Source organism: Epinephelus lanceolatus, chromosome 15, assembly GCF_041903045.1.
Source record: "Epinephelus lanceolatus isolate andai-2023 chromosome 15, ASM4190304v1, whole genome shotgun sequence".
NCBI lineage: Eukaryota > Metazoa > Chordata > Actinopteri > Perciformes > Serranidae > Epinephelus > Epinephelus lanceolatus.
In genome coordinates, this window is record NC_135748.1 from 13916364 (window position 1) to 13944254 (window position 27891).

Consider the following 27891-nt stretch of genomic DNA (forward strand, 5'->3'; position numbering starts at 1 on the left):
CCATTTTTTACTGGATAAAACACCATGGACCACACTCTAAGTTGTAACTGACAGAATCACACAATATTCAACTGTGAGACACAGTGGACACAGTTACGACATGACAGGAGAGGTTGGATATTTTAATTTTTATAAAGGTAAAATAAATGCTACACAAGCCTGCAGCAACTCAGTTTGCATTTACTTCTTTCAAAAAATGAGCAGTTCAATGAAGAGACCTGGGTGCAGAGTGAATACAATCAACTATTGGCTATGATACAAAAATAGCAATATTCAGTTCTCCAAAGACAGTAAGTGAGAACTGTTGGTCTACAGAGCAGACCAGAGAGGCTCATACCCACAGTACTAATGACAAAATGAATGTGACATGCAATACATGGAGACTGCATCACCTGCCATATCGTCAAGCACTTCAGTCATATAAGAATTACAATTGTACATTTTGAGTTACCATCAAATTAACGACAAAACCTTAGTGTAATGATTTTTGTTATCAGCCAGTACGTGAATAGTGAATATTTTAGAGCAAAAGCTAAAAAAAACAGTTGCTGTAAGGTCATCCTCTACTGTAATGTGGTATGAGTACAAACATCCAGTGTTTCCAATGTACAACAGGAGGTAGAAGGAAACAAATAAGAATAAAAAGGTGAATTCTTTCCCATTACTGACAAAATAATGACGGCAACATTGCTGAGAGAAGTTGCAACTGAATAAACCCCAAAGCTTAACCTGTAAAACCACTATAGCAATGCAAAGCAGGCAAGTAGAGGAACATATACTGTAGAGTATGTGGTATTTCACAGTTAAGACTATCAGCAGACCTGGGAAGTCATTAAACATAATGCCTGTTTATACCTGGTATTTTCACGTAGTCTTTCAGCTCTGTGTCAGTAGTGTTTTTATCTGGTAGGGTGCCAGATAAGCAGGGACATCAGCCGAGTAGTTGCTCATTGCATTCACAACTGTCCACTTGTGCTCAGATCACCTGAGACACGTTATTACCAGGTATAAACAGGTTCATACACTTTTATACATGTGTGCTTCATTCTAAATTGAATTCTCTTCAAAGTTGATGTAGGGTGATAAACGTTAAATACATTCAACATGTGAGTAGTGTTGAAGCCGCCCTCAGCTTGTTGTCCCAGGGAGGCTTGTGAATCCAGTACTGGAGTGCCCTCTAGTGACACATCTGTTCTAAGCTCTTTACTTGATACTAATGTCAGATAGGTATTACAAGATATAACATGAACATGTATGACACTTGAATTATTTGCAAAGCGCTGCTAAAATTAAGTTAACATGAACACGGTTTAGGTAACATGATTCATATTGTGTGGGATAAGTGACAGATCAAGTAATTCAACTCTGCTAACAGCATCACTGGAGCAGGCAATCGAGAAGGCTACTGGCAGACGTTGGCAGGATGGGGGTAAAACTCTAAGTAGTGTTGTCAAAAATATCCATTTATCGATACATATCAATTCTGAATATTCAAAACTGTGCTTATTTTGCAAGGTAGCCATACTATTGATACTACTTGTTTGCTCTCTCATCTCCTCAATCGCAAGTCGACCCACGCACACACATCACAACAGTCCCGCGCCTTTGTTCACTCACTCACAGTGCTGTGTTCTCGTCACTCTTCTCATTCACTCCGGTTGCATATGGGATTCGTGGCACTGTTTTGTTTTTTACTTGCTCTTTATTGCCTTTTGAAAAGCAATCTCAGAGGCTTTTAAGCAGGTGCACCACTGCAAGAATATTGTTTTTTTTTTTATTAATGTGAAAAAGTAGTAACTGTTAATATTTACTACAGTCATACTGCTGTTCTCTGCTACCACCCAAGACAAGTCATTGTTGTCATGTTAAAGTGCTGTTATATTTATCTGTTAATAAAAGATTTATATTCTATGACAGTACTGCCAATTTTCTTCTTATGGTATCGAATATTGATATTTTCAAGGTACTGTTGAAGTTAGAAATTCCAGTATCGTGTCAACAGTAACCAAAAGTGTTTCTTTTATATGATTAGAACACCTTTTAAATTACTTGTGATGGCATAAAGTTTAGTTTTGTAGAAAAATATGACAATTCTGGTAAAATCTGGTGCAGTCTTCACGATGCTAACAATTCATAAATTCCTAGATTTCCAGGGTTGGATTCAATGTTATGAGAGGATGTCACGGGTGACGATGAAAGTCCCTCTTTCCGCCTGTCTTACTGACCAGTTTTACATCCGTGATGATGATGTCATGGCTCACTGCCTTGCACATGTCATAGATGGTTAGCGCAGCGACGGATACGGCCGTCAAAGCCTCCATCTCAACTCCGGTCCTGCCTGTAGTGCGGCACGTTGCTGTAATGACTGCAGCGTTCTGCAGCTCATCAAGGTCAAAGGTGACAGAGGTGTGGTCTAAGGGGAGTGGGTGGCAGAGCGGGATGAGGGCTGAGGTCTGCTTGGAAGCCATGATGCCAGATAACTGCGCCACTGCCAAGGCATCACCCTTAGCCAGCTGGTTATTCCGAAGCAGCCGGAAGGCGGTGGGGCCCAAGATGACGGTGGCACGGGCTGTGGCTGTTCGACGTGTGGGAGCTTTCCCTCCGACATCCACCATGGCGGCTCGGCCCTGGGCGTCTGTATGTGTAAGCTGGGCTTCGGTTGTTTCATTAAGGTCAGCGTTGTAGATGTTTGTGCCTGACTGTGTGTGATCCCTCACAGATTGTCTGACTTTGACACTGGGGTCTTTGCTGGAACTTTGATTGTGGCACAGTCTAACACTGCGTTGTTTAAGATTTAATTTGGCATTCATTAGTAGTGTGCAAAAAATAGGTTTTCCCGGGGTCCCGAGTATGTGGCTCTTCAAAGCATTAGGCCCCCCGGCTTGTGCGTACCTGAGACAGTCTGTATTAATGTAGCTCATGACATTTGTGCGCAGAATAAAACTTGCAGTCTTAGTGTGACCACTGATGAAAGTTAGAGCATTACTAAACTCAGATGAGCGAAGGGGTGCTGCACTGTGGAGGCAGTCCATCGTATTAAGTTTCTCTTTGTTGAAATGTGACCTAAAATGGGTACCCCCACTCTTTAAGGTTCTGGAGCAGCAGACACGGCCTGCTTGTGTTAAAGCAGTGCAGTCTGGAAGGCACAAAAAACCCTCTCTATTCAGGACTCTCCTGCTGCCTGAGCTACATGTGTGAGGAGCTGCTGCTGGAGAGAGGAATGTGTTGTTTGTAAGATGAGAAACAATGGGGAAAGCTCTCTGGCTGTCTTGTGACTGTGGCAGAGACAAAGGCATTTGGGATGTGGTGCCTGTTGGAAACAGAGAACACTGGTTGTCAGGGACAGCGATTCACAGAAACAGCACACATTTATATGTAGATGAACATGGGCGATATATGAAATCTATCCGATATATTCGAGTATCATCTTTTGTGTGACATGGCAGATGACCATACTGTCATATCAAAAATGTTCCTTGCACATTTTAGTGATTTATTCATACATTACAAGCAGGCTGTGTTTATGTGCAGGAGACTCACTCTCCCTCTCAGTTTCATGCACAGACACCCCAACAGTTTCACGTCAATCCCAAATGGAGGAAGATCCTGGAGTGTGTCTATCAGCTGGGAGTGGTTCGGTTTCAGGAGGGCAGACGTGGAATAAACTACTATTCTGTACAAAATATGCCACAAAATCTCCCTTATTTTGCTGTGTGTCATGTACCATTGGTACTAGTCAGCCCTTGTCGGCTGTTTTTGACCGATTTGAGCTTTTAAACAGAAATTGTTCATTATTGTTTGTGTTGTTACTCAGGACACTCTGGTGTGAAATTTCAAAAATGTACATTTACTAAAATGTCACTTATGGTTGTGTTCCATCTAAATTGAAATTAGTTTACTGGAATGATCACACAGGTATGATTATTCCCATAAATAGGTTAAATTAAACAGTTATACAGTTTTACAGAAAATATAAAAATATCTTACTCGTATATCATGGCATGGCCTAAAAATATCAAGTTATTATTTATATGCCATTTAGCCCAGCACATTTCAGACAGAAGTTTTTAACTCTCATTAGTTCAAATGTCATTGAATCTTGAAGCTGTATAATAAACTGTGAATAGATGAATGTAGAAAAGATACAGTGGTACAGCCCATGATGATCATAACACCACAAAGAAATAATGACTGAACAGTGAACAAACTGGGTGTGAGAGATTTGTACGTACAGCCATGTCACCCACCAATGAGGATCATCGGCCTGTTCTTCATCTGAGAGATACTAAACATGCCTGAGAAGACAAACAGGAAGAGATTACACTCTAGTGGAAGAAATAATCCTCAATAATCTATGAGTATATCCCACAAATGACGCACTGCATATGAACTAACACCAATGGACACATGTCTACCTGCATGTTGTTTCTTCTTCCTGCCCACAGCAGCTCCAATGATTTGCAGTAGCTCTTCATCTGATGCCCCGGAGCGCAAGACATCTCTCAGAGACACCTCAGAGCTCCCAAACAAACATACCTGAGAGAAGACAGACAGGAAGGAGTGAAGGGAAAACATTCAAAATCAAATCATGGATGGTTCTGGATGGATGAGATTATTCATAGCGCCCACACACAGTATGCAGCTACATTATCACAAAATAGACCCATTAACAGCTCCTTGACACCCAACAAAGAATCACTGTAGCTTTACCTTGAGGTTCCCATCTGCAGTGATGCGTAAGCGGTTGCAGGAGCCACAGAAATGGTCAGACATGGAGGTGATGAAGCCCACCTGACCTTTAAAGCCTGGCACTTTAAAAGTCTGTTATAAGAAAAAGTAGAGTGAAGAATTCTTTCAGACGGCTTTCAAGCTTTCAAAGCCATGACAAAGTGCTTGATTTGGCTCTTAAGTCCCAGACACACCAAACAAACTTAAGGGAACTAGTGGTGATGAAAGCCCCCTGCTGCATTGCCTGACGTTGCTGTGTCTTGGCCAAAAAAGTTGCATGGGAACAACTGTTAAGACTACAGCTGAGTCAACCAGCGCATACATTCTGCACCTGCGTGAGAGCAAATAACGCTCCGCAACAGCAGACAGCGGTCATCTGCAATCCTTATTCAAAAAGGGAAACCGGAAGACCATCTTGACACTAGTTAGCCAGTTAGCACAAAAAACACAATCCAATTTTGACAGAATAAAGCATTTTTACAATCACAAAATGTTTCTGTTAAAGAGCTCAATAGCTACAGGAAAATAATCTCACCTTACCAGGGTTCCATAACATTTTTACCCATGAATTTTATACAGCCTTACATCAATACACTTACAAGGCATGTGCTGATAAATAAACTGCCATGGCAAGCTAACTTTACTCACTCGTTACGCATTCCTGCTGCCAACTAGCCACATATGTCCACTGCCAACTGACCTGACCAGCACATGCAGGTACATGGCAAAAAATTAAGGTTGCAACATAGAAATTAGACAGATGTCCCTACGGGGACAATACAGTACATCGTATTGTATCGTATCGTATCATAAAATCAAAGATTCTATAGATCTCAATTCAATACGATGTGTTGGAATTATAATTTTGACAAGTTTCTATGCATTTACTTCTTGGTAAACAAACATTGGTTTCATAGAAATATCTAATAATTGTTTTGAAACCTTGCCTGAACCTTATCGTACGCAATGTATTAATAAATTAAGCTTGATCACTGTTATGCCTCTTCTGTCTTCCCCCATGTCAGTGGATCAATGATCCAAGACAGTGGGCTGGTTTTTGCTTATCCAAACATTTGGTCTACGTGTATCACATGATACCACTGAGTTTTTATAATTATATTTCAAGGCTGTGGGAACCCTGCCTTATGTAACAAGTTTGTTTTGAGCTCATTCCCTTTTGACTTTTGGTCTTAGTTTATAATCCTCACCTCCACTTCTCTTATCATGCGCTGAACTGAACTGCTAATCAGATTAATTTCATTTGTGTCTGCCGTCGCCAATTCAACATGCTGAATCGGGGGTGAAAAAATCGATTAGCTTCGTCAAGGGCCAACAGTGTGGGACACACCACATCGACAAGGGTGGCAGACACTCACTAGCGGTCCAACTTTGACCAACAGCAGACCATCGGTTTGGTGTATCAGGGCCTTTACACCAGGGTTGGAAATGAACTGTTTCATCCATCTGCCACGGTGGCTACTGGATTCCAAAATCCTCCAGCAACTCAATAGATTAGCATTGTTTTTTTTGGCTGATGAGTAAAACAAATCTAGCAGCAACTGTGTATTTCACCAGCATTTGGCTGGTGGCTGGTGCTTATTTCCAGCCCTGCACCAGACATTTCATGTTTCCCTCAGATCTGGACATTAATGAGATTCTTTAGAAGATTGTTAATGTTGATCTTCTATTGGCCACACAATGAATCAACTAACAATTCCAGCACTACAAATGTGTGTCAGCTGATAAGATACAACAGTGTTTTCTGAAAGAACTGAGTTAGGAATGGCTTACATGTGATTAGAAGGATCGAATAATGTGCCAGAAGGAAGTAAAAGACAGTATTTCTCAGAGAAATTCTATCGCCCACTCACCTCAACAATAATGAATATCATCAATTGTTATTTTTCAGCACATTAATGATGGAGAAATACAGAGCAGCAGACAGACTGACCTTGGCCGTTTCTGTGTGTCCACATTGAAACATTTCCAGTTTGGGCCATTGCTGCCTGATGCGGTCCAGCATCTCCTGATAACTCACCATCTTCTTGAAGTTCCACTTGTTGCCTGCAGAGAGAAGAGGAAGCTGTGTGGGTCAGTGTAGGGTGCAGCATATCACAAGTTACAACATGGAGTGGCCAAGAGCATTTTATACTATAATAAATCACTGCAATGGTTTTACTCAATTCTTAAAGGAGTTATTTGAACACTAAATATCAAATAGTCAGTTTGATTTTTTAAGAACTGCTGGACAGCACTGAGCATTGCAGGCAGAGTTCACATTTATATTATATATTTGGATGTCTAACCAATGTATGAAAACAGCTTCGTACTGTAATTTGACTCTTTGGATAGTTTTCCAGACCTGTGTAATAACACATTGTGTGAAGGCAGCACTCACCATCAAAGGGCATGTATTCGATGAAACGCACCTCCAGAGGCTTCTTCTCTGTCAGCGCCACAAAATCAAGCAGCTCATCCTCATTGAGGCCTCGCATGACCACACAGTTAACCTACCGAGAGCAGCACACAACAAAAAGCCACTGATTACTAAACTGTACATTCATCTCCTCAGTTGTGTCTCAACTTTGAGGATGCCAATTTCAAGGCTGAAACCACACAGTAGCTGGACACTGAAGCAACCACACAGGCATTTGATCAAATAATATTACTTTCTGGCGATGCATGCATCGGTATGTAATTGCCTTTTTTATTTAGCAGGGACAGTACACATTAATCAACACTTCAGTTTCCAATTCACTAAATGTACCAGAGTTAGATCATTTTCATCTGTAGTCACTGGACATGTTGTTACAAATGTGGCCTACTGTAGCACTACACTACAACACAATATGATACAATACAGCAATACACTAAAAATATGAGATGCATGTAAAGGGAGTGCCAGAAATGAGGTAGTAGATTGATTACACATGATTGCATGTTTGGTTTGCTTTAAGCCATCTCTTAAGTTTATGTTCAAAGGTTAGGTAAATAGTGCTTTCTCTTAATTCAACAGGAAGACTATTTCAGTGGTAGGTGGCTCTGACTGAGAAGACTGCTGGCCCAAACTTGCTAGGTCTGTATTGTACAACACAGTCACCTCTGATTGTTGCTCTGCAGCTATCATTCTGCATTAACAACAGACTCAATGGGGGAAAGGAAAGCCCGTGTAATGTTGGAAGCTTAAAGATGACGCAGGCATCTGCGCGTCACAGCCTATAGTTGTGAAAAGACCTTGCCGGATTACACCTGACAGATGAATCCATTACTGGTTGATGATTTAGAGGAATAATGTTTAGGACACACAAATGAACTGTCAAACAGATTTTTATTTTTTATCAGAGCTCTATATGATATTCAGATCATTAAGGTAGCATCAAACCACTATTTGCTTTGTAAAGATATAGTGGAGTGTTAGTGTCCTGAGCAGGGAATAAAGCAACTCTACCTTTGTGTGTGTGTTGTAATCTAAGCCTCTGGTCTTTGTTGTGGTAGATGGTCTGGCTGTGTGCATATTTGTGCATGCGAGTCCCTGTGTGTGTATCCCACTGGTTAGCTATTCTCTGCCCCTCTGCACTGTGCTCAAATGGCTTTTAATGCTGAAATCAGGATGGCGTAGTTATGGAAGTGTAACGCTGGGATACTACAGTATGCAGTGATAAATCACATACAGCCTATCAGGAAGTCGCACAGTGATAGTCAGGATATACAGTACAGGCCAAAAGTTTGGACACACCTTCTCTTTCAATGCGTTTTCTTTATTTTCATGACTATTTACATTGTAGATTCTCACTGAAGGCATCAAAACTATGAATGAACACATGTGGAGTTATGTACTTAACAAAAAAAGGTGAAATAACTGAAAACATGTTTTATATTCTAGTTTCTTCAAAATAGCCACCCTTTGCTCTGATTACTGCTTTGCACACTCTTGACATTCTCTCGATGAGCTTCAAGAGGTAGTCACCTGAAATGGTTTCCACTTCACAGGTGTGCCTTATCAGGGTTAATAAATGGAATTTCTTGCTTTATCAACGGGGTTGGGACCATCAGTTGTGTTGTGCAGAAGTCAGGTTAATACACAGCCGACAGCCTTATTGGACAACTGTTAAAATTCATATTATGGCAAGAACCAATCAGCTAACTAAAGAAAAACCAGTGGCCATCATTACTTTAAGAAATGAAGGTCAGTCAGTCCGGAAAATTGCAAAAACTTTAAATGTGTGCCCAAGTGGAGTCGCAAAAACCATCAAGCGCTACAACGAAACTGGCACACATGAGGACCGACCCAGGAAAGGAAGACCAAGAGTCACCTCTGCTTCTGAGGATAAGTTCATCCGAGTCACCAGCCTCAGAAATTGCAAGTTAACAGCAGCTCAGATCAGAGACCAGATGAATGCCACACAGAGTTCTAGCAGCAGACCCATCTCTAGAACAACTGTTAAGAGGAGACTGCGCCAATCAGGCCTTCATGGTCAAATAGCTGCTAGGAAACCACTGCTAAGGAGAGGCAACAAGCAGAAAGATTTGTTTGGGCCAAGAAACACAAGGAATGGACATTAGACCAGTGGAAATCTGTGCTTTGGTCTGATGAGTCCAAATTTGAGATCTTTGGTTCCAACCGCCGTGTCTTTGTGAGATGCAGAAAAGGTGAACAGATGGATTCCACATGCCTGGTTCCCACTGTGAAGCATGGAGGAGGAGGTGTGATGGTGTGGGGGTGTTTTGCTGGTGACACTGTTGGGGATTTATTCAAAATTGAAGGCACACTGAACCAGCATGGCTACCACAGCATCCTGCAGCGACATGCCATCCCATCCGGTTTGCGTTTAGTTGGACGATCATTTATTTTTCAACAGGACAATGACCCCAAACACACCTCCAGGCTGTGTAAGGGCTATTTGACCAAGAAGGAGAGTGATGGAGTGCTGCGGCAGATGACCTGGCCTCCACAGTCACCGGACCTGAACCCAATCGAGATGGTTTGGGGTGAGCTGGACCGCAGAGTGAAGGCAAAGGGGCCAACAAGTGCTAAACACCTCTGGGAACTCCTTCAAGACTGTTGGAAAACCATTTCAGGTGACTACCTCTTGAAGCTCATGGAGAGAATGCCAAGAGTGTGCAAAGCAGTAATCAGAGCAAAGGGTGGCTATTTTGAAGAAACTAGAATATAAAACATGTTTTCAGTTATTTCACCTTTCTTTGTTAAGTACATAACTCCACATGTGTTCATTCATAGTTTTGATGCCTTCAGTGAGAATCTACAATGTAAATAGTCATGAAAATAAAGAAAACGCATTGAATGAGAAGGTGTGTCCAAACTTTTGGCCTGTACTGTAGGTGAAATATTATATTTAGCAATTATGTTAAATCTATGAGCAGCCAAAGCATGTTGGTATTAAGATGAAGTAAAAGACAGTGTTTTATCTCATTCTAAAAATACATCTAATCATAAAATTTAAAATTCAAAACTATAATTCAGATTATTCAGAGAGCCTTATCACTGTTTGTTCTAACAGTGGCCCTAACAACAATAGAGTAGTTACAACATGAGGAAAACTGAACTGAAAATAGTTCTTGGTCGTATTCAGAGCATCAAGCTATGTGACTTCCTCCATCCTGGCATCTTTAGCATTCCAATTGACCACAGTACTTTTTACAGTAAACATCCATAGCTATCATTTCTGAACAAAAGTAAGTTTGAAAAGATGAACAAAATACCTTGACAGGATTGTAGCCCATTTCAATAGCCTTATCAATGCCCTCCATGACCTTGTGGAACCCTGGAAAGAGAGATTAATGATGAATGTCTAAAGTTAAATTAAATATTTTGCATTTAATGCATTAAAGGACAACTTCGGTATTTTTCAACCTGGGCTCTATTTCCCCATGTGTATGTGTGCATATGATTCATAGGTACAGCTCGTTCTAAAATTGGTTCAGTATTGAGGGAGGCGGATGCAGCCGGCAGCTGCTAAATGAGCTAAAACGGTAACGGGGGCAAATGCGTCCCGTATAAGTTTGCGCATTAAAAGTACTTTTTTTCGCCACTGGAGGGTTCAGATCGCGAGTGCTATCTCTGTAAATAGCATAGTAAGCGTTTCGAACATTGATTATATAACATTACCTCCACTGTGTCTATAGCTCTCTCTACTCGTGGGACAGCCATATTCTTGAGGAAGAGGTGTTTCGGGATTGGATGTCTTCTCTTCTTCGGCTGGCAGTAGTCATCTTGGGAGAAGTGAGCACTGCAGACCCGATGGTCTGCAAGGCGCAGTGTCTGGACAGGAGTGTTAGCATCCATTTGTAGCACAACTAGCCATAACTTAAGCATCTCGCCGTCCGATAAAGGCAGCCTATGAAAGCTGTACGGGGTGTTGTGCGACATCCTGTTCTTGCAATTCGGATAAGCACAAACACGAACCATTGTTTTCAATGGAGTTTAAAACTCTCAACTGTACTCTCAACTGTACTCTGGGACAACCAGCGCCACTCTGAGCGGTGCTCAGCATGGCTCCTCCGTTTTCTTCCGGCAATAAGCAAAGCTCTCGCGAGATGACGTCACAGCCGGGAGGAGGTGAAGGGTCAGGGAAACGCTTAGTATGCTATCTACAGAGATAGCACTCGCGATCTGAAACGGTCAGTGGCGAAAAAAAAAAGCACTTTTAATGCACAAACTTATACGGGACGCATTTGCCCCCATTACCGTTTTAGCTCATTTTGCGGCTGCCGGCTGCATCCGCCTCCCTCAATACTGAACCAATTTTAGAAAAGTTGTACCTATGAATCATACGCACACATACACATGGGGAAATAGGGCCCAGGTTGAAAAATACCGAAGTTATCCTTTAATCATACCTTGATATTGTTGAATTCTGTGCTACCTCGTAAAATCTAAGTTAGAGATGGTGCTGATTTAAGTAAAGTTTAAGGTAAAAATGTATTTAGCTATACGACAGGCACAAGACAATCTTGAGCTCAGAGCTGAGTGATGCAAGTGTCTAAAATGTGGGATACTTTAGCTTTACAGGTCTTTACAACACAAGTTCAGCTTTCTCTGTTCGCTGCCTTTTAACATCTGACTAAGCAAATGATTTGCTACAAACCACTGACATGTAAACATCTACCACAAATCCCTCAGCAGCAGCCAGAGCTTTTCAACTGCAAACTGTCAAGGTCAGACTCATCGTTTGTTTTCATCTGCACAAAACCCACAAATCCAGGCAGACTCACACTGGCTGGTATGCTTCTCTGCAGAAGGTGAGGCTTATGTTTAGTCATCTAGAAGCATCATAACTGCAATTAAATACCACATGTTGTTGTTAAAATACTGAATAAGCTCCCTGAAAGCTAAGGGACAAGATGTCTTTCAGGCCGTACCACACATCTAATATCTGCTGAATCTTTTAGTGACAAAAAAAAAATCAGGTGTTATGGAAGAAGACTGGCTCAGACAATATTTTCGTCTTTGTGCCAGTACTGCCATCATTTCCTTTTTCTCTCCCTTATTCCCTGATCTCAGTCAGTCCATCTGTTTCTAGTGTCTAGTGTTTTGAGTTTACAGGCTCCATCAGTAACCTTGTGGGACTGGCCCACAACAACATATGCACACAGTATTGATTTAGGCCATTAACAACTTTTGGGTTATATAAAGACAAGGAGAACAACAGAAACAACACTGAAACATTATTTTTTATAGATGAGAGCCTTTTTCAGTCTCAAAGAAACTGAGGACATGACTCCAAAGACAAAATACAACTCAACATTCATCTGCTGCAATTAAGCATACTTAAACTACAGTATCAAACACTTACTGTCATTGTAAGAGTAGCTTGTAGCAGGACATCAAAAACTGGTTTTCTCTGACACTTGTCTTCTAAACTCAGCACTATTATGTCTCATATTACATTGAAAGCTTCCAATCATTTAACCTTCCTTTCAGTATTGCAGCTTATTATGGGTCAAATACTTCTTTTGTACCTTTCCGCCTGACAATGAATTCAAATTTGGCAGGGACCAGTGAATCCAGGCTGATGTTAATCAGGTCAAGGCCTGCTTCTTTCAGCTTGGGCAGAAGCCTGGCCAAGTTTATGCCGTTGGTTGTCACCGCAATGGTTTTCAGGCCCTCCAGCTTCCTCAGTTCTGCTGTAGAGGGAGAGCAAACATGAGAACAAGGAAGATGAAGAAAGAGGGAGAGAGTGAGACACAAAGAAAAAACTGTGGTGTTTACACCCAGTATCTGCCAGGTGTGACTGTGGCATAGCTAAATGAGCTAACCGACTACACGTTAGTTAGCTTGCTTATATATGATCCATTTTGATTGAAGCGTAAAAGTGGTATGAAAATGACTGTCATATCTGACATGACACTTGACCAAAAGCTGGCTTTATGATGACAAAACTGAGATGACCTTAAAGAGTGATAGCATTGCACTCCTGTAACACTGTTGAACTCACAAGGGGCAGTTTTTCATTTTCTCCCTGAAGCCACAAAAGCCTTTATAAAACTTTTTTTTTTTTCACAAATGCAGTAGAACTCACCAAGACCTGCAACTAGACTAAAATTGCTGATGATCCCTTTCATTACATTTCACAAAAATAACAGAATATAACTCAAATTAGAACATGGCACTCTTAAATACTTGATTCTGATTGGTCAATCAACAAAATTCTGCGGTGTTTATTTCTTGAGGTATCACCGCTGTTCTGCTGCTCTGCTGCTCTGTTGCTAGGGATGCCATAGCAACAGCCTTAGACTGAGGAGCATCAAAATCAGTCAACGTTAGTCCACACAGGCCAAATAGGATTGGAGTGGCATGGATACAGAGTACAGACACATTTCTTTTTGCAAATTTTGAATCAATAAAACGTGCTTTAACATGCTCCAGTTATTTTTCAACAGTTACCAGCTCACTATACATTATCCCTTACTTATTAAGTATGCAAATCTACTAATGCTAAACTATATTACCTTAAAGTCCCTCTCCGGACATGTTTATACTTACACAAATACTAATATTCTTTTTAACAGTTTTCCCATATGATAATCAAAAAACAACCCCTGAAAAGGTCCCGGAAGAAGATTTCCTTGTTCTCTCTCATTATGAAATGTGATTAAGTTTCACTTTCACTTTCAGCTCTCTCCAGCGCCTCATGTGCTAGGTTGACTGGTGAAAGAGCAGCCTGCATCAGGAGGCTAGCGTTAGCATTAGAGGAAACATCAGAGGGATTCAACCATACATGTTTGAACATGTGCACAAAAGTCAGTGACTAGAAGATGTGTCAGAAGAGCAAGTATAATTAGCATCTTTTTTTATGTTGTTTGTTAGCCTGTAGGCTAACAGGCAGTGGCAGACAACAGCATTAGTAGTTCTGAAACATACAATAATATCTGCTGCAATTAAGGTTTCGTTAGACAGTGGAAGGAAGCTCCAGGGTCCTGTTAACACCCAAAAACTGTACACTCCACCATGTTTGCTGTCAGAATGTTCATAATGCTAATGCTAACTCAGCTCTTTGACAAGTTCGCTCTGTGCTGGAGGTTTCAGGTTTCTTTGCCAGTGCTGGGTCGAAGTCTGTTCTCTTTATATGTTTCCTTTATTAGACAGCGACTGGTTTTCATATTAGTGACATGGCGTATATTTAAATCTCATATTTTAGGGAAGGCACAGATATCGCCCCCTGCAGAAGAGTAATGTGAAAACACCTCTTCAGTGACAAACTTTGCACAACTTTGTAAGACATTTAAGCGGACACAAACAGAAGGAAAACACTTGTTTGAGAGGGGTGGGACTTCAAGGGGATATTTCCAACTCACTTTAAACTGTACAAATACCACCAACTCTTTACTAACCAAGTCTTTACAACCAAAACATTTCTTGTTAAGGCGTTTTATTGACGCAACTAGTAAATTATGAGTTTTAAACTAGCTAGTAGTTACTGCAAACCTTAAAAAGACTTAACACGCAAGCTTAGGAATTAATGAATAGTTGAGGTAACCCAACTCAGGTGAGGTAATACGTGAGCTAAACTTCATAAAACTGGTGACTGCCCTCACCAAAGAGATAATCACTGAATGTACATCTGTTTCCTGCATCCTAGCAAAGGAGCTCATCACTGATATGTGGAAAAAGCTTCACATAGCCAAACCCAAAATGACACTGTCATGACTGTCATGGTGCAGCCCATCCCAAAAACACCTACTCTATTATCTATTGTCAGAAAAAAACAAATACAGCGGATCAAAAGTAACTGTCTCAACTTAACGCAAATTATTCCCTCCAAGAAACTTTAGTTAGGGTCATGTGAGGTCACAGTGGAGGCTCTACACATGACCGAGATAAATGCTGATCTTTATGGGGCTGTTGGCAGCCAATGATCTTCTTTCTACAAAGACACTGACCATTGGTCACGCCACATTACTTTGTTCGTTCATGCCGTGTTTTACTGTCGCTCACACAAGCAGTATTGTCTGAACATGATCCTCAGTGGCCGAGGCTGCAACAGTTAATCGACAAATCAAGCTGTGAAATTAAAATGTGATAATGTGTCATTAGACTAAGCACATGGCTGTGGTGTAACAAATTATTTTAACTTCCACAAGTGGGTCTTAACCTGAAGGCATGCATGGAAAACCTATCCGGCTCCTGTCCTCTCTGTCCTCTCTGTCCTCATATCACTTAGAAAAGCTTTAATCAAGTCATCAGGGTTAGAACATGCAAACCAAATGCTGAATCATTTCTCTGGAAAGACTGTCACTACACCCACTGAGTCATATGGTAAACCGTATAATTGTGTTTGCCACAATTTGGTTACAGGTGTTAAAAACAACTCAAAGCAGCTTTCTCGCTTAAACACCTGTGTGGGCATTAAGGGTACTGTTCTTAAGTGGTTTCAGTCCTACCTCTCAGATAGGAGCTTCTCTGTCCAGCTGGGCCAGTATTCTTCAGCCACTTCCCCCCTGAACTGTGGGGTGCCTCAGGGTTCTATTTTGGGCCCCCTCCTCTTTTCAATATATATGTTGCCACTGGGATCCATATTTAGAAAGCACAATGTCTCATTTCATTGCTTTGCAGATGACGTACAAATCTATCTGCCTTTAAAAACAAATGAGCAAGCCTCTGTTCAAGTCTTATTAGACTGCCTCAATGACATCTGATCTTGGATGGAAGTGAACTTTCTCTCCATGAACAAAAATAAAACTGAGATTATTTTATTTGGCCAACAAAATCTGTTAGATGGGTATGACAGCGCCATTGGCACCCTTAAGTCTCACTGCCACCCTTTTGCAAGGAACCTTGGTGTTATTTTGGACAGTGACTTTAGGTTTGATAAGCAGATAAGCTCTATTGTCAAAACGAGCTTCTTCCAGCTAAGACTATTAGCAAAAGTAAAGGCATATCTCCCCCAAGATTATTTTGAGAAAGTTATTCACACCTTTGTTACATCACGCCTAGACTACTGTAACTCTTTGTTTGTTGGTCTTGACCAGTCAGCACTGCGCCGTTTACAGGTAGTCCAAAATGCAGCTGCCCACCTGCTGACTGGAAAGAAACGGCGTGATCACATTAGTCCTGTCCTTGCATCTTTGCACTGGCTGCCTGTTAATTTTAGGATCCAGTTCAAGGTTTTATTAATTGTTTTTAAGTGTTTAAATGGTCTGGCACCGTCTTATTTATCAGAGCTTGTACAGCCTCACAGTACTTCTAGAGCACTTAGGTCGTCAAACCAGCTGCTCCTGGCACTACCTCGGTCCAGACTCTCTACTCGTGGGGACAGAGCCTTCTCAGTGGTGGCCCCAAAGCTGTGGAACAGCCTACCATTCCAGGTTAGAGCTGCACAGTCTGTTGAGCACTTTAAAACATTACTGAAAACCCATCTTTTCTCCTTGGCGTTCAGTCCCTGCTAGGCAAGAATCCTTGGCTTTTACTCTTTTTACTCTTTTATTTCCCTTTTTTAATCTAATTTTTAGTTTTTTAAATTGAGCCCTTACTATTTCCTTTGTTTTATTTATTATGATATTTGTGTATGATTAATTTATTTTTCAATAACTGTACAGCACTTTGGTCAACTGAGGTTGTTTTTAAATGTGCTTTATAAATAAAGTTTGACTTGACTTTGACTTGACTTCTACGTCCTGGCTTTACAATTTAAAAAAAGAAACCACAATCTCATGGACAATCAACTCAATTCTTTTTACAAGTTTCTTACCGATGATATCCAACACGTCGGGTCTGATGAGGGGCTCTCCTCCAGTGAGGCGGATTTTCTCCACCCCCTCCTGGACGAAGAGACGAGCCAGGGTCAGTACCTCCGAGGTGGACAGCAGCTGGCCCCGTGGTGTAAGCTTCACCCCCTCCTCTGGCATGCAGTACTGACCTGAAAATGGGAAGATGGTGAAATGGTGACAGGATAACAAAGATGCAATGTGCCACTCAACAGATGCTTTTATCCTGCACTGTCACAAATTCATGTATCTTCCAATAAGTGCCTTGTTATATGAGTGCCACAGAGGTGGCTCTACTTATATCATAACAGTATTATAATATTAACCTAGAGATGAGTATTTTTTTCTGTGGTCACAATTTATCTGAATATTTAAGATGGCAACTAGTACAAAAATCAATAAACTTTAAATACAATGAAAATGCTTATACTGTTGTTCTTATCCTTTTTTTGCATGCCACTGAGTTATTTTACATTTCCAATATGTTAAAAAGTTGAATTCTAGATTGAATCTCATCTCAGAGAGAAATTAAAAAACTAGGCAGCCAGATATGATTGTACATAAAAACATGCTCAATAACCTGCCCACTTCAAGTTGATTAGAGAAAATTCCCATGGATATTTCTTAACAAATAAACCCTATTGTGTCGCGCTTCATCACATACAAGCTGGACCTGTATATAATTTACTTTGCTTATTTTACTTTTACACTTTTTGGATATTTGCAGATGATTCCAGCCTGATGACAGTCTCCTGTACCACCACTATATCTCTGTGCCAGGCCTACTTAGATTCCAAGGTACTCAATATTTTCATAGAGACAAGCGCTGATGTTGGATAAACTTAACTTTTGTTAGTGCTCCATATAATTTTGCTACAAAATGTCATTCCATTTGAATGCTAAAAAATTCAGATGAGGAAGAGGACTTGACTTGTCGTCAGAAAAAAAATCAATTCCATTTAAAACGACTATGTTTCAAACATCACTTTTACATATTCTGCTAATTCATCCTTTTTATAACAAAGCGTCATGATGTTTGACATAACTGTTAGATAGATAGACAGACAGAGACAGACAGACTATTTATCCTTGTATTCTGCTGTACAAAGGCAAAAGACATTAATTTCATTTTGGTCAAAAATGACTTTTTGCCAATTTTGTAACAATAAAGACCCGCTCTGCCATGTGGATAAATATTCCATGCCTCAAGTGTTGTTTTTTGTTGAACAAAAAAACTGTAGAGAAACCAAGGCAACATCTCTTAACTTCCCTTAAGGTTTTCTGGCTTTGTTGCACTGTGCTTAGCTGCACTTCATTTATCCACACGTAACTGTTTTTGGTGTTGCAACTCGAAATGTGACGGTTAGGACAAAAAATATTGTAAAGTTTGGTCCTGGTGACGTGAGTTGGTAATGTACCATCAAAAGACAATCAAAGTAAAGTGGTTTAAAAAAAAAAACCAAATAAACACTAATTGATTGATTATCCTTGTTTGTAGGCTATTATATTGAGAAGACAGTTTCATTACATATCACTAGATACTATCCAGGTTAGAATTATTATCATACAGTATATTGCTTATAGGGATGCACCGAATATTCGGTAACTGAATATATTCGGCCGAATATTGCAAAAAAACACACATTCGGTATTCGGTGGAATAAATTAAAAGCAAGGCCGAATAATAGCGGCACGGTTTTGATAATGCAATCAAACAGCGTGCCGTGACGGGCGGATTAAAATGTCGGCAGTGTGACGATCCATCCGTCACCGCACTCGCATTTGCGACTAAAAATAGTTTTGAGCGCGCAAAATAGGCTTAAATCATTCAGCACGCTGTGCGAGCAGCCTACAGATTTCAACCAGCAGCAGAAACAAAAGGCGAATCCCACCAACTGTGGGTTGAACGGGGGTCACAGACACAGACAGTAACGTATTCCTGTCAAATACGGGGCCATCGTCTTACCAGCGAGGAGAAGTCGGCTCCAATAATATCCTCTTCTTGGCGTGTGGACTGCCCAGAAGTACCTGAACAGCTGAGCCAGCGGAACACAGGTACAGTATGTGACGTATCAGAGGAGAAACGAGCCGTTCACGGCCCACAAACCTCACCGCACTTTAGGGACTGTTCTTTACTTATGAAGGGGCCGTCAGGGGAGGAGGGTGGCTGGTTGATTCTTATTTTATTTATTTATTTTATTTTGATCCCCACTATGTTAATCATTTATTGATGCTGTTTTTGAAGTATGAATAAGTCAATAAGTAATTTATTCCATTGAAATATCATTGATGTATTATAGAAAAGTGATTTATCTTTTCATAAATGACAAAAGGCACATCTGCCTCATTTTCACTGTGGTATCGTGATACTACTCAGAACCATGATATTTTCATTTATATCATACAGTGGGATCCAATTTTGGTACCGTGACAACACTAATCTGGAGGGGGTTCATCTGCAAAAACTAATGAAAAACTAAACAATGATATTCGGTATTCGGTACTCGGTATTTGGCCAAGTGTTTAATATTATCCGGCTTCGGCTTCGGCCACAAATTTTCATTTCGGTGCATCCCTAATTGCTTACTGTAATCAACGACAAAGTGAGAGATTAAAGGGATAGTGCACCCAAAAATGAAAATTCAGCCATTATCTATTCACCCATATGCCGTTGGAGGCTCAGGTGAAGTTTTAGAGTCCTCACATCTGCGCACGAGACCAGCGAAAGCATGTGAACACACATGAACGCGGTGCCCATGTCTCACGGTCTCGCGCAAGCGCGCACACGTGAGCATGGTGCACAGAGAGGCAGTTAGAGCTACAGGCTCCTATGAGGCTAAAAACAGAGTTCAAATGACGTTTTTTCCAAACAACTTAGTATGGAGATATTCTGTGGTTTCAATTATGTGATTTTGGACGTTTGAATCTGGGGCGCCGTCAGCCTCCATTAGGCGGAGTTGTGTTTCTACCCCCTCTCCCCTGGGATCTCCGCAAGGGATGTGAGGACTCTAAAACTTCACCTGAGCCTTAATCGGCATGAAGGTGAGTAGATAATGGGTGAATTTTCATTTTTGGGTGCACTATCCCTTTAAATGGAAGTTAATGCCTGTTGCCTTGGCATGACCTCTCATAATCTTGCAGACAGTACAAAGGCAGAGTACCTTAACTTCCAAATAAGGGCCAAAGGTCAAGTTGAGCACAAACTTCAAAGTAGATGAATAACTTCATTTTTTTAAAAAAACACAAAGAATTGCCACACTGACTGTAATTCATTTAGCTGGAAGACATTATTCTCAGTTCCACAGTCTGGTGAGTTTAGGTCTCTTACCTTTGGTGGCTGCAGTAGAATCACTAATACTGAATGTGGTTTCCTCAAGTAGCTAGATAAGCATCAGGGAAAATAAACCAAAGCAGCTGATGACATCCTTAATATGGCACAGTGGGAACATCTACTCTACTCACAGCGCAGGTTGCATTTCTCAGTCAGGGAGATGCGCAGGTAGCTGTGCCTCCGGCCAAAGTTGTCAGTCAAAAACGCTGAAAAGGGTAGAATGCTGTCATCTCTTAGCCTCACCTGGGGATAGACACAACAGGATAATGTCACAGTGGAACTGATCTGTCATGTAGAAACGGCTGATAATGAGGGCACAGTACCACACCTATGTTTTGTTTTGCCATATTTTGCATCAAACACAAGATTGGGCAGCAGTAGCTCGGTCCATAGGGACTTGGCTAAGGAACTGGAGGGTTGCAGTTCAAGACTCTATATAGACAAAGTATGGGGTGTGGGCTGGTAGCCTCCTGGGCACTGCTCGGGGTGCTTGTCCATGGGTAGCCCCTTCCTCTGACATATCTCCATTCAGTGCATGTGTATGGGTCCTGTTTGTGCATGCGTGTGTATTTTGGGCCTGTGTGTATGTAATAATAACGGACTGAAAAAAAAACTGTTTTTCCCTCGGGATAAATTAAGTATGTCTTCTTCCGTTTACACTATCGTTACATTGATTTTATCCTTGTTCATGTATTGTCAAAGAATACTGGTGCATTACAAAACAGTGCAACCATTTATAGTTTTTGCAAGGCACAACACACCAGGGCCAAAGTCTGGGGAAAACACTGGGGCAGAAAATCCTGAATTGGCTATATCTAAATAAAAGTATTGACACATCAAAATGTTAGTCTCACCGAGGGCTTTGCACATGCCTGTCATAACCTTTGACTGTCAATAGCGGCCTGCTGTTGTGTCACATGTTATCAGCGTAACACCAAGCATGTTACTACTACTAAAGTAAATCACAGGAGCCAGTCAGATACTGAATATTTATGCATCCCTATTTATTCTGTGTAAAGGACTTGTAACAGTAATGTGAGGATAACAATGTAAACCAAGTGGTAATCATTCCAAAGGTTAAAAAAAAAAATCCACTCTACAGCAGCCATCTTTACTTCTCAGAAAGACCCCATAAAATCCTTTGGGAAAATACTTTGCTAGTTCATTCACCCTGTCACTGATAGTGCCTGCCAAGACAAGTTAGCTCGGCTGAACAATGAACTTCACACTGCATTGGCTGTCTGTTTATCTGCTGTAATGTAAGTAAATAACATCCTAAGGTAAAGGCATGCTCCACCATGAAATAAATATGAATCTAACTTAGTTGAACTGCTGTTAAAAAACACTTTATATAACCATGTTACACCAGTGTCATAGTGGTGGTGCTGGTTTAATATTTAGTCCCCAGCAGTTAGCTAGTTAAACCTTTATTGCTCCCATGGACAGAGATTGTAGCAACATTACAAACTGCTAACCTTACTCATTAATTACCAGTTGGCTAGCAACTCCAGTAACTTAACTAGCCTGAGATTAGACATAGTGAAAACCTCAACACCGAGTACAACACCGAGACGACAGTGTCTGTGAGTCAGTATTATGTTAGCCTTACCTGTCTTGACTTAGTTTTGAGAGCTGAGGCGAAGTTAGGAGCAGATGAAGCCGAGTCTCTAAGTTCAAGTTCATTTTCCTTGTGCGTAGCACCTGAATACAGACGCTGGGTATTACCGCTTACGCACTGGACGAGGAGTTTTCTTAAATGTGTTAAGCTGGTATGTCTGTCGAATAAGCGACAGCACAAGCTAGCGTGTGTAGCCATGGTGTTATAGTCTCACAGCTCCAAGGTTTTATATGGTTATTTTCGGGGCTCTCGGTGTGTGTACTCCTCTTGCTCTGCAGTAAAACATGCCAGTTAACCAGGAGGGAGGGATAAGGGGCGGGGTCACGTCAGCCAATCGTACCATCTTACGCAGGTGCCGGTGCACTCTGGGTAGTGTAGTGTGGTTGACGTTATCGTTTCAAAGAACTTAGTGAGACATTAGAGCTTTTTATTTTTCATGATCTTCATTTTTATTATGCTTTAATTTTTGTTTTCAGTTCAGTTTAGTTACAGTTAGTTCCCTGGGTGCGTTATGTGTTTGTTATTCATTTCTTTTTGTTTTATTTAGTTATATCATTATTAGTTTTTTATTATGAGGGGCATTTGTCAGGGGCAAGATTTATTTTAGACATTAAAAGATATAACACTTCGTGAAGGCAATTGACTCACAGCCTCCTAATGCTTACTGTGTTGACTAAATTGACAAAGACTACAACTAAAGACATTTCCCATGTATTTTTATTTTATTTTATATAGTTAGGCTGATCTTGTAAGTACACAATATTATTTCAGTTAGTTTCCTTCTTTTTTCATATTTATTTCAGTTAGCTAAAATGTTTTTTCACATGTAGTTCTTGATTTGTTTTAGTTAACTATAATACCCTTTCTCTGGAGTCAGCAAAATGTTAAAGGACACATTTTAGGGTGTGTGCCCCAAAGAAGCTCACACGTTACATGTTCCCTCAAATCGGGTCCTTTGTGCAGTGACCAAGCGCCATAGTTGACCTGAGAAAGGCTGGCTTTCTGTGTCTGAATGATATGAAGAAGTAATTTGATTTCCATTTAAAGAATAATTCAAGAAACAATTAAAATTGGATTATTGTTCCTATCCTCTTTTTTCAATGCTCCTCTGCTTGATGTGCTATTCATAAACTCTAGTGGCATATTAGGGCAATCACAGACCCCAGTGTTGCATTGGGATCCTCACATTAAAGGATTTCATTTTACATGTTTGAAGCAATAGTTTGCTGGAAATGTAAGACAGCACAGAACAAACATAAATACATTACACAGACAGGTTTGTATTATGGAGGGATATTTATGTGAGAATAAAAGTTAAATAAATATGCCTGAGACATATATGTGTGTCATTGTCTCTTAGTATGTGTGTAAGTATATGCACAGTGCACTTAATCACAGTTACAGATAGCTCATCATATTCAGAATGAAGGTATCTTGGAAACATAAAGGCATTGTTGGAAGAACGGTCACAGAGCACAGAAATATTCTTCTAGGAGTGTCACTGCTGATCAAGGAATGGAGCTCATTCATCTGCTGATACTGATGGTTTCTAACTCACACATAGAAATTCAAATATATATGTGCTTCTTTTTCCAGAGCCCCAGTTTGTACCTTTTGCCCACAGAAACACATGATCCTCACGTCATGTGACCAACATTTCATACTTCAGTCATGTGATGGCAACTGAACCCATCAATTGGACAAACTCCATGTGCTGATGAGGGCCAAGAGATGTGGTTGAAAGCTGTGGAATCTTTTTTGCTATTCTTATCAAACTACAATGCCCAAGATCATAAGTTTAATGTGATGAAAGGTTTTAAAACAAAATGACTACACAAACATTGTGTGCATATTCAATTCAGTTCAACTCAGTCCAATTCAATTCAGTTCAATTCAATTCAATTCAATTCAATTCAGTTCAGTTCAGTTCAGTTCAGTTCAGTTCAATTCAATTCAATTCAATACAATACAATACAATAAAGTACAATTCAATGCCTTTATTGTCATTGTCACTGTACAATGAAATTAGGTGTCTCCAGTGGTACATACACAAACCTTACTTTCAAGCAGACACATTAAGACTATATACATAGATAAAAGCAAGCACTTGGGTACAAGCTTTTCGTGAATCTGGAAATGCTTATAGAGCCCTGCCGCGCCTTCCAGAGGGCAGCAGGGTGGAAAAAGTGGTGACCTGGGTGAGATGAGTTGCTAATGATGGTCCGTAAATGTCCTCTGGTGATGGTAACTGAGTGCCAGTGATTTGTTGTGCTGACTTTATGAGTCTCTGAAGAGCTTTCCTGTCTGCTGCTGTGCAGCAAACAAACCACACCAACACCTCCCTTTTTGGAAAGCGTTCTCAGAGCAGTTATGAAAAGACAGAAGCAGCTGCTGGGACAGGTTGGCTTTTTTCAGTGTCCCGAGGAAACAGCCTCCACAGTGCCTTCTTAACCAGGGCAGTGGTGCGTTAGAGTCCATAAGAGATCCTGGGAGATGTGTGTGCTATGCTCAAAAATACGACCAAAATATATTTGCACGTTTAATTTGGAACATTTACTGGAAATTACAAAGAAAATCACATTTTTAACAAACAAGTAAGAACGTTTATTCTACAGGTGCAATGCACAAAAATCCTAGCCACAGACATGTAACAGAACCTCTCTCCTACATAGCATAACAACCCACTCCAATAGATATAAAACAAAAAAAATATCAGGTCAGTCTTCAAGTCACAGGTAGGCCATTCAATATTAAGGGATCAGGACCAAAAAAACAAATATGATTGGGACAGCTCCACTCTGTGAACAAGACAAGTTTAAAACAGTCTCTTCAAACAGAAGTTCTATAGTGGCCCCATGACCCCTGGTCATGGGCGGATTATGAGACAAAGGGCCCCTGGGAACAGATATGCAAAAGGCCCCACCATCTCTCTTACACAAGAGTGAGGCACACAGACTTTGTGGTGGTTTTGCATCTTTTCGTGGTCTTTCTGTGGTCATTTTGTGTCTCCTTGGCTGTTCTGTGTCTCTATGAAGTAAACTGTGTCTTTTTGTAGTTTTGTGTGTCTTTTTGTGTCTCCTTGTGGTTGTTTTTGCGTCTCTATGTGGCCGTTTTGTGTCAGTTTGTGGTTGTTTTGCTCCTTTTTGTAGGTAATTTGTGTCTCTTTGAGGTAAATTTGTGTCTCATTGAGGTAATGTTGTGTCTGTGGTGTATTTTTGTGTCTTTTTTGGTTGTTTTGTCCCGCTGTGTTGTTATTTTGTGTCTCCTTGTGGTTGCTTTGTCTCCTTGAAATTGTTTTTTTTTTTCTCTTTGCAGTCGTTTTGTGTCTCTTTGAGCTTGTTTTGTCTTTTTGTTGTTGTTTTGCCCCCTTTTGTAGTTATTTTGCGTCTCTTTGCATCCCTTTATGGTCATTTTGTGGTCATTTTTAGTGTGCCCCTGATCGATACTTGTTAATTTGAGTGACATCTTGAAGGTGAAGGCAAGGGGGGGCCCTTACACTTTGGGCCGCTGGGCTGGTGCACAGTTCAGTAATCCATCCATTCCCCTAATTCGACATGCCCGGTGGGTCTTTTCATCAATCCTTCCATGAATAAACAAGTACATGCCATAGAACAGCATGAATGCTTTAATAATGTAAAAATCGAAGTCCATGAGCTAAATAAAGCTGGAAAATAAAGTCTGATGTGGCTGTAGGTTTTAAAGCAAGTAGGCCTACGTGTGTATTGCATTGTGCTATGCTCACCATCTTGCTGTCTCTGCATTGGAAGCATACTGATTGTAGCGTGCAGAGTGTCCACTAGATGGCAGTACAATTTAGATTTTCTTTTTTAGTGTGTAACCCTTATACAGTCTATGGTGTAAACAACACTAAGGCATTTAGAAAGGAAACAAACAGACTGGTTTATGGGTTTGTTATTGGTGTCATTTTTTTGGAAGAACTTTTAGCATAATCAACATATCTTATACATGATGACAGAAAATAATGGATTTGCTGTGTAAAATAAACCTTACATCAAGGAGGGTATCAAGGTGACTACAACAGACAGTCATGACTGCAGAGGGAATCATTAGCACCAACCTGCCCTCCAGTCAGGACTTATACTCCTTCAGAGTCAGGAAATATCTGAGCAGACTCTTCACACCCTGGACACAACCTGTTTATTGTTTACTGTTCTCATGTATATAAAGCAACCATACTTACACCAGCACGCTTTGTATATGAAAACAATGTATGTATATACTGTATACATGTTTATGTATGGTTATGTTTTCCTTTGTTCAGCTTTGTTGTCCTCGTTTTAGCAGTATATATATTTCTGTGTGTATAAAAAATAACTGAGTCAAATGCCTTGTATGTGTAGGCCTACACACGTACTTGGCCATCAGAACCGATTCTGATTCTGAATGTTCTGGCTGTAAAATTCCAGTGTGGCAAAGCATTTTGGCAAATGCAACTGCAGTAATTTCATGCTCCTGGAAATCCAGTCCATATTTGTGAAAAGTAACAACTCTCTCCCGGAGCTATAAATAGCAGAACCAACTGTTGGATCCGCGGAGTGTTTCTGCTTCCTGATGAGGGGTATTGTACTCTAATCAACACACCTCACTTAGACTAAAAAGCTGTTTGTCTGTGGTATATATTTTAACAACAGTCCTGCTGGGAAATAAGTATCTCCATTTCTACAATATGTGCATTATGAGAGTGTTGTTTGCCTGAACAATGTCGTACCACACAAAAATAATCTGCAAAATCAAAATTATGAACCACAAATAGGTGATCTGCAAAGTCCTGGTTTATATAAATCATGTGCAGCGAGGCGAGATGAGCTCACGACCGAAAACAAAACCTGTTTATCTGGTATTCACATTGTTGTACCAATGATTTTCCTTTTTCCTCGACAGTGAGTTGAATCATATTCTGATGGAGTTAGTGCAGAATGATATAACAGGGGCTCCTTCAGTGCTGAACAATGAACCAATGTGTTATTTCATGCATCAAAATGTTACTGCAAGTCAAATCGATTTAATGACACTGCAAACAAACCTCTAGTTTGGAATCAAGTTCTATCATTTTTCCTTTCATAGGATTATTATTATAAGATGTGTAATAAGATAACTGCCAAAATGGCCAAAATCTCTTTTTAGACGAAATGTAATGGAAATCAAGTTAATTCTTGGAGACTCATGTTCATGCACCAAATGAGAAATTCTGGCTTTCCACCAGCCTGCAGGCGATGTCCTTTCTGAATTTATGCTTTCCATTGTGTTACAGATGTTCATAATTAACAGTTCGGTTCAGTTCATGTCTTCATTGTTCAACAAAAGATTCCCGAAAAGCTTTTGCAGCAAGGTGGCATACCCCCCCACCCCCCCCACCCCCCCCCCCTCCCAGAAAACATAAAGACAAAAAACCCATAATAGGGCAACTGAAGACATTAAAAGTGCTGATACTATTCATACATGTTACATTGTAGGTTTCATATGAAGCGCATATGTCAAAACTTCTGGGCCCAACCTAGGAGAAATTGCAATAGCAGTGTTTCATAGTTTTTATTGGTCCTAATACCCTCCTGCATCATGTATTACAAGTATACTTTAATGGATTTAGTGGAACATTCTTTTTTCAAGGTCAAAAGCGAAGTTTTAACATTTTACAGTTACATGGTTTGGGTGAAAATATTAGTGGAGGGTCTATGTACACCTAACCTAACATATTTGGTGTCTTTTCCTAAGTGTTTTGGGTTAATCTTTTCAATAAAACACTTTTCAAGAGGTTATTTCAGATGTATTATACCTATATTCGAGGTACTACTACTCAACAATCAAAGACATCCTGTACGTCTTAGACGGGATGGTTGGTATCTGATGGTTATATATGAGAAAGACCATCCTATAAAACTGATATTTAGACATAAATTATATGAAAATATCATGTTCAGAAGCAGAGATATGCACTTCTTTGTGTGATTCTGTAACATACTGGCCCCAA

At 40.4% G+C, this 27891-nt stretch overlaps 1 protein-coding gene across 2 annotated transcripts; it reads right to left on the reverse strand.

Moving 5' to 3' along the window:
• Positions 1-101: 101 nt before the first annotated feature.
• mocs1 (molybdenum cofactor synthesis 1) lies at positions 102-22210 on the reverse strand. 2 transcript variants are annotated; one of them, XM_078174965.1, is made up of 11 exons: positions 21894-22210; positions 20416-20527; positions 16938-17105; positions 12709-12873; positions 10450-10511; positions 7127-7238; positions 6680-6792; positions 4711-4821; positions 4416-4536; positions 4248-4295; positions 102-3310 (listed from the first exon to the last, which is right to left on the reverse strand). In XM_078174965.1, exons 1-11 carry the CDS (start codon positions 22098-22100, stop codon positions 2181-2183), a joined length of 2349 nt encoding a protein of 782 aa, XP_078031091.1. In that variant the 5' UTR covers positions 22101-22210; the 3' UTR covers positions 102-2180. The 2 variants fall into 2 exon arrangements, with proteins under 2 accessions (XP_078031091.1, XP_078031092.1); XM_078174966.1 differs by having other exon boundaries at positions 3170-3310; positions 4233-4295; positions 21894-22209.
• Positions 22211-27891: the final 5681 nt, after the last annotated feature.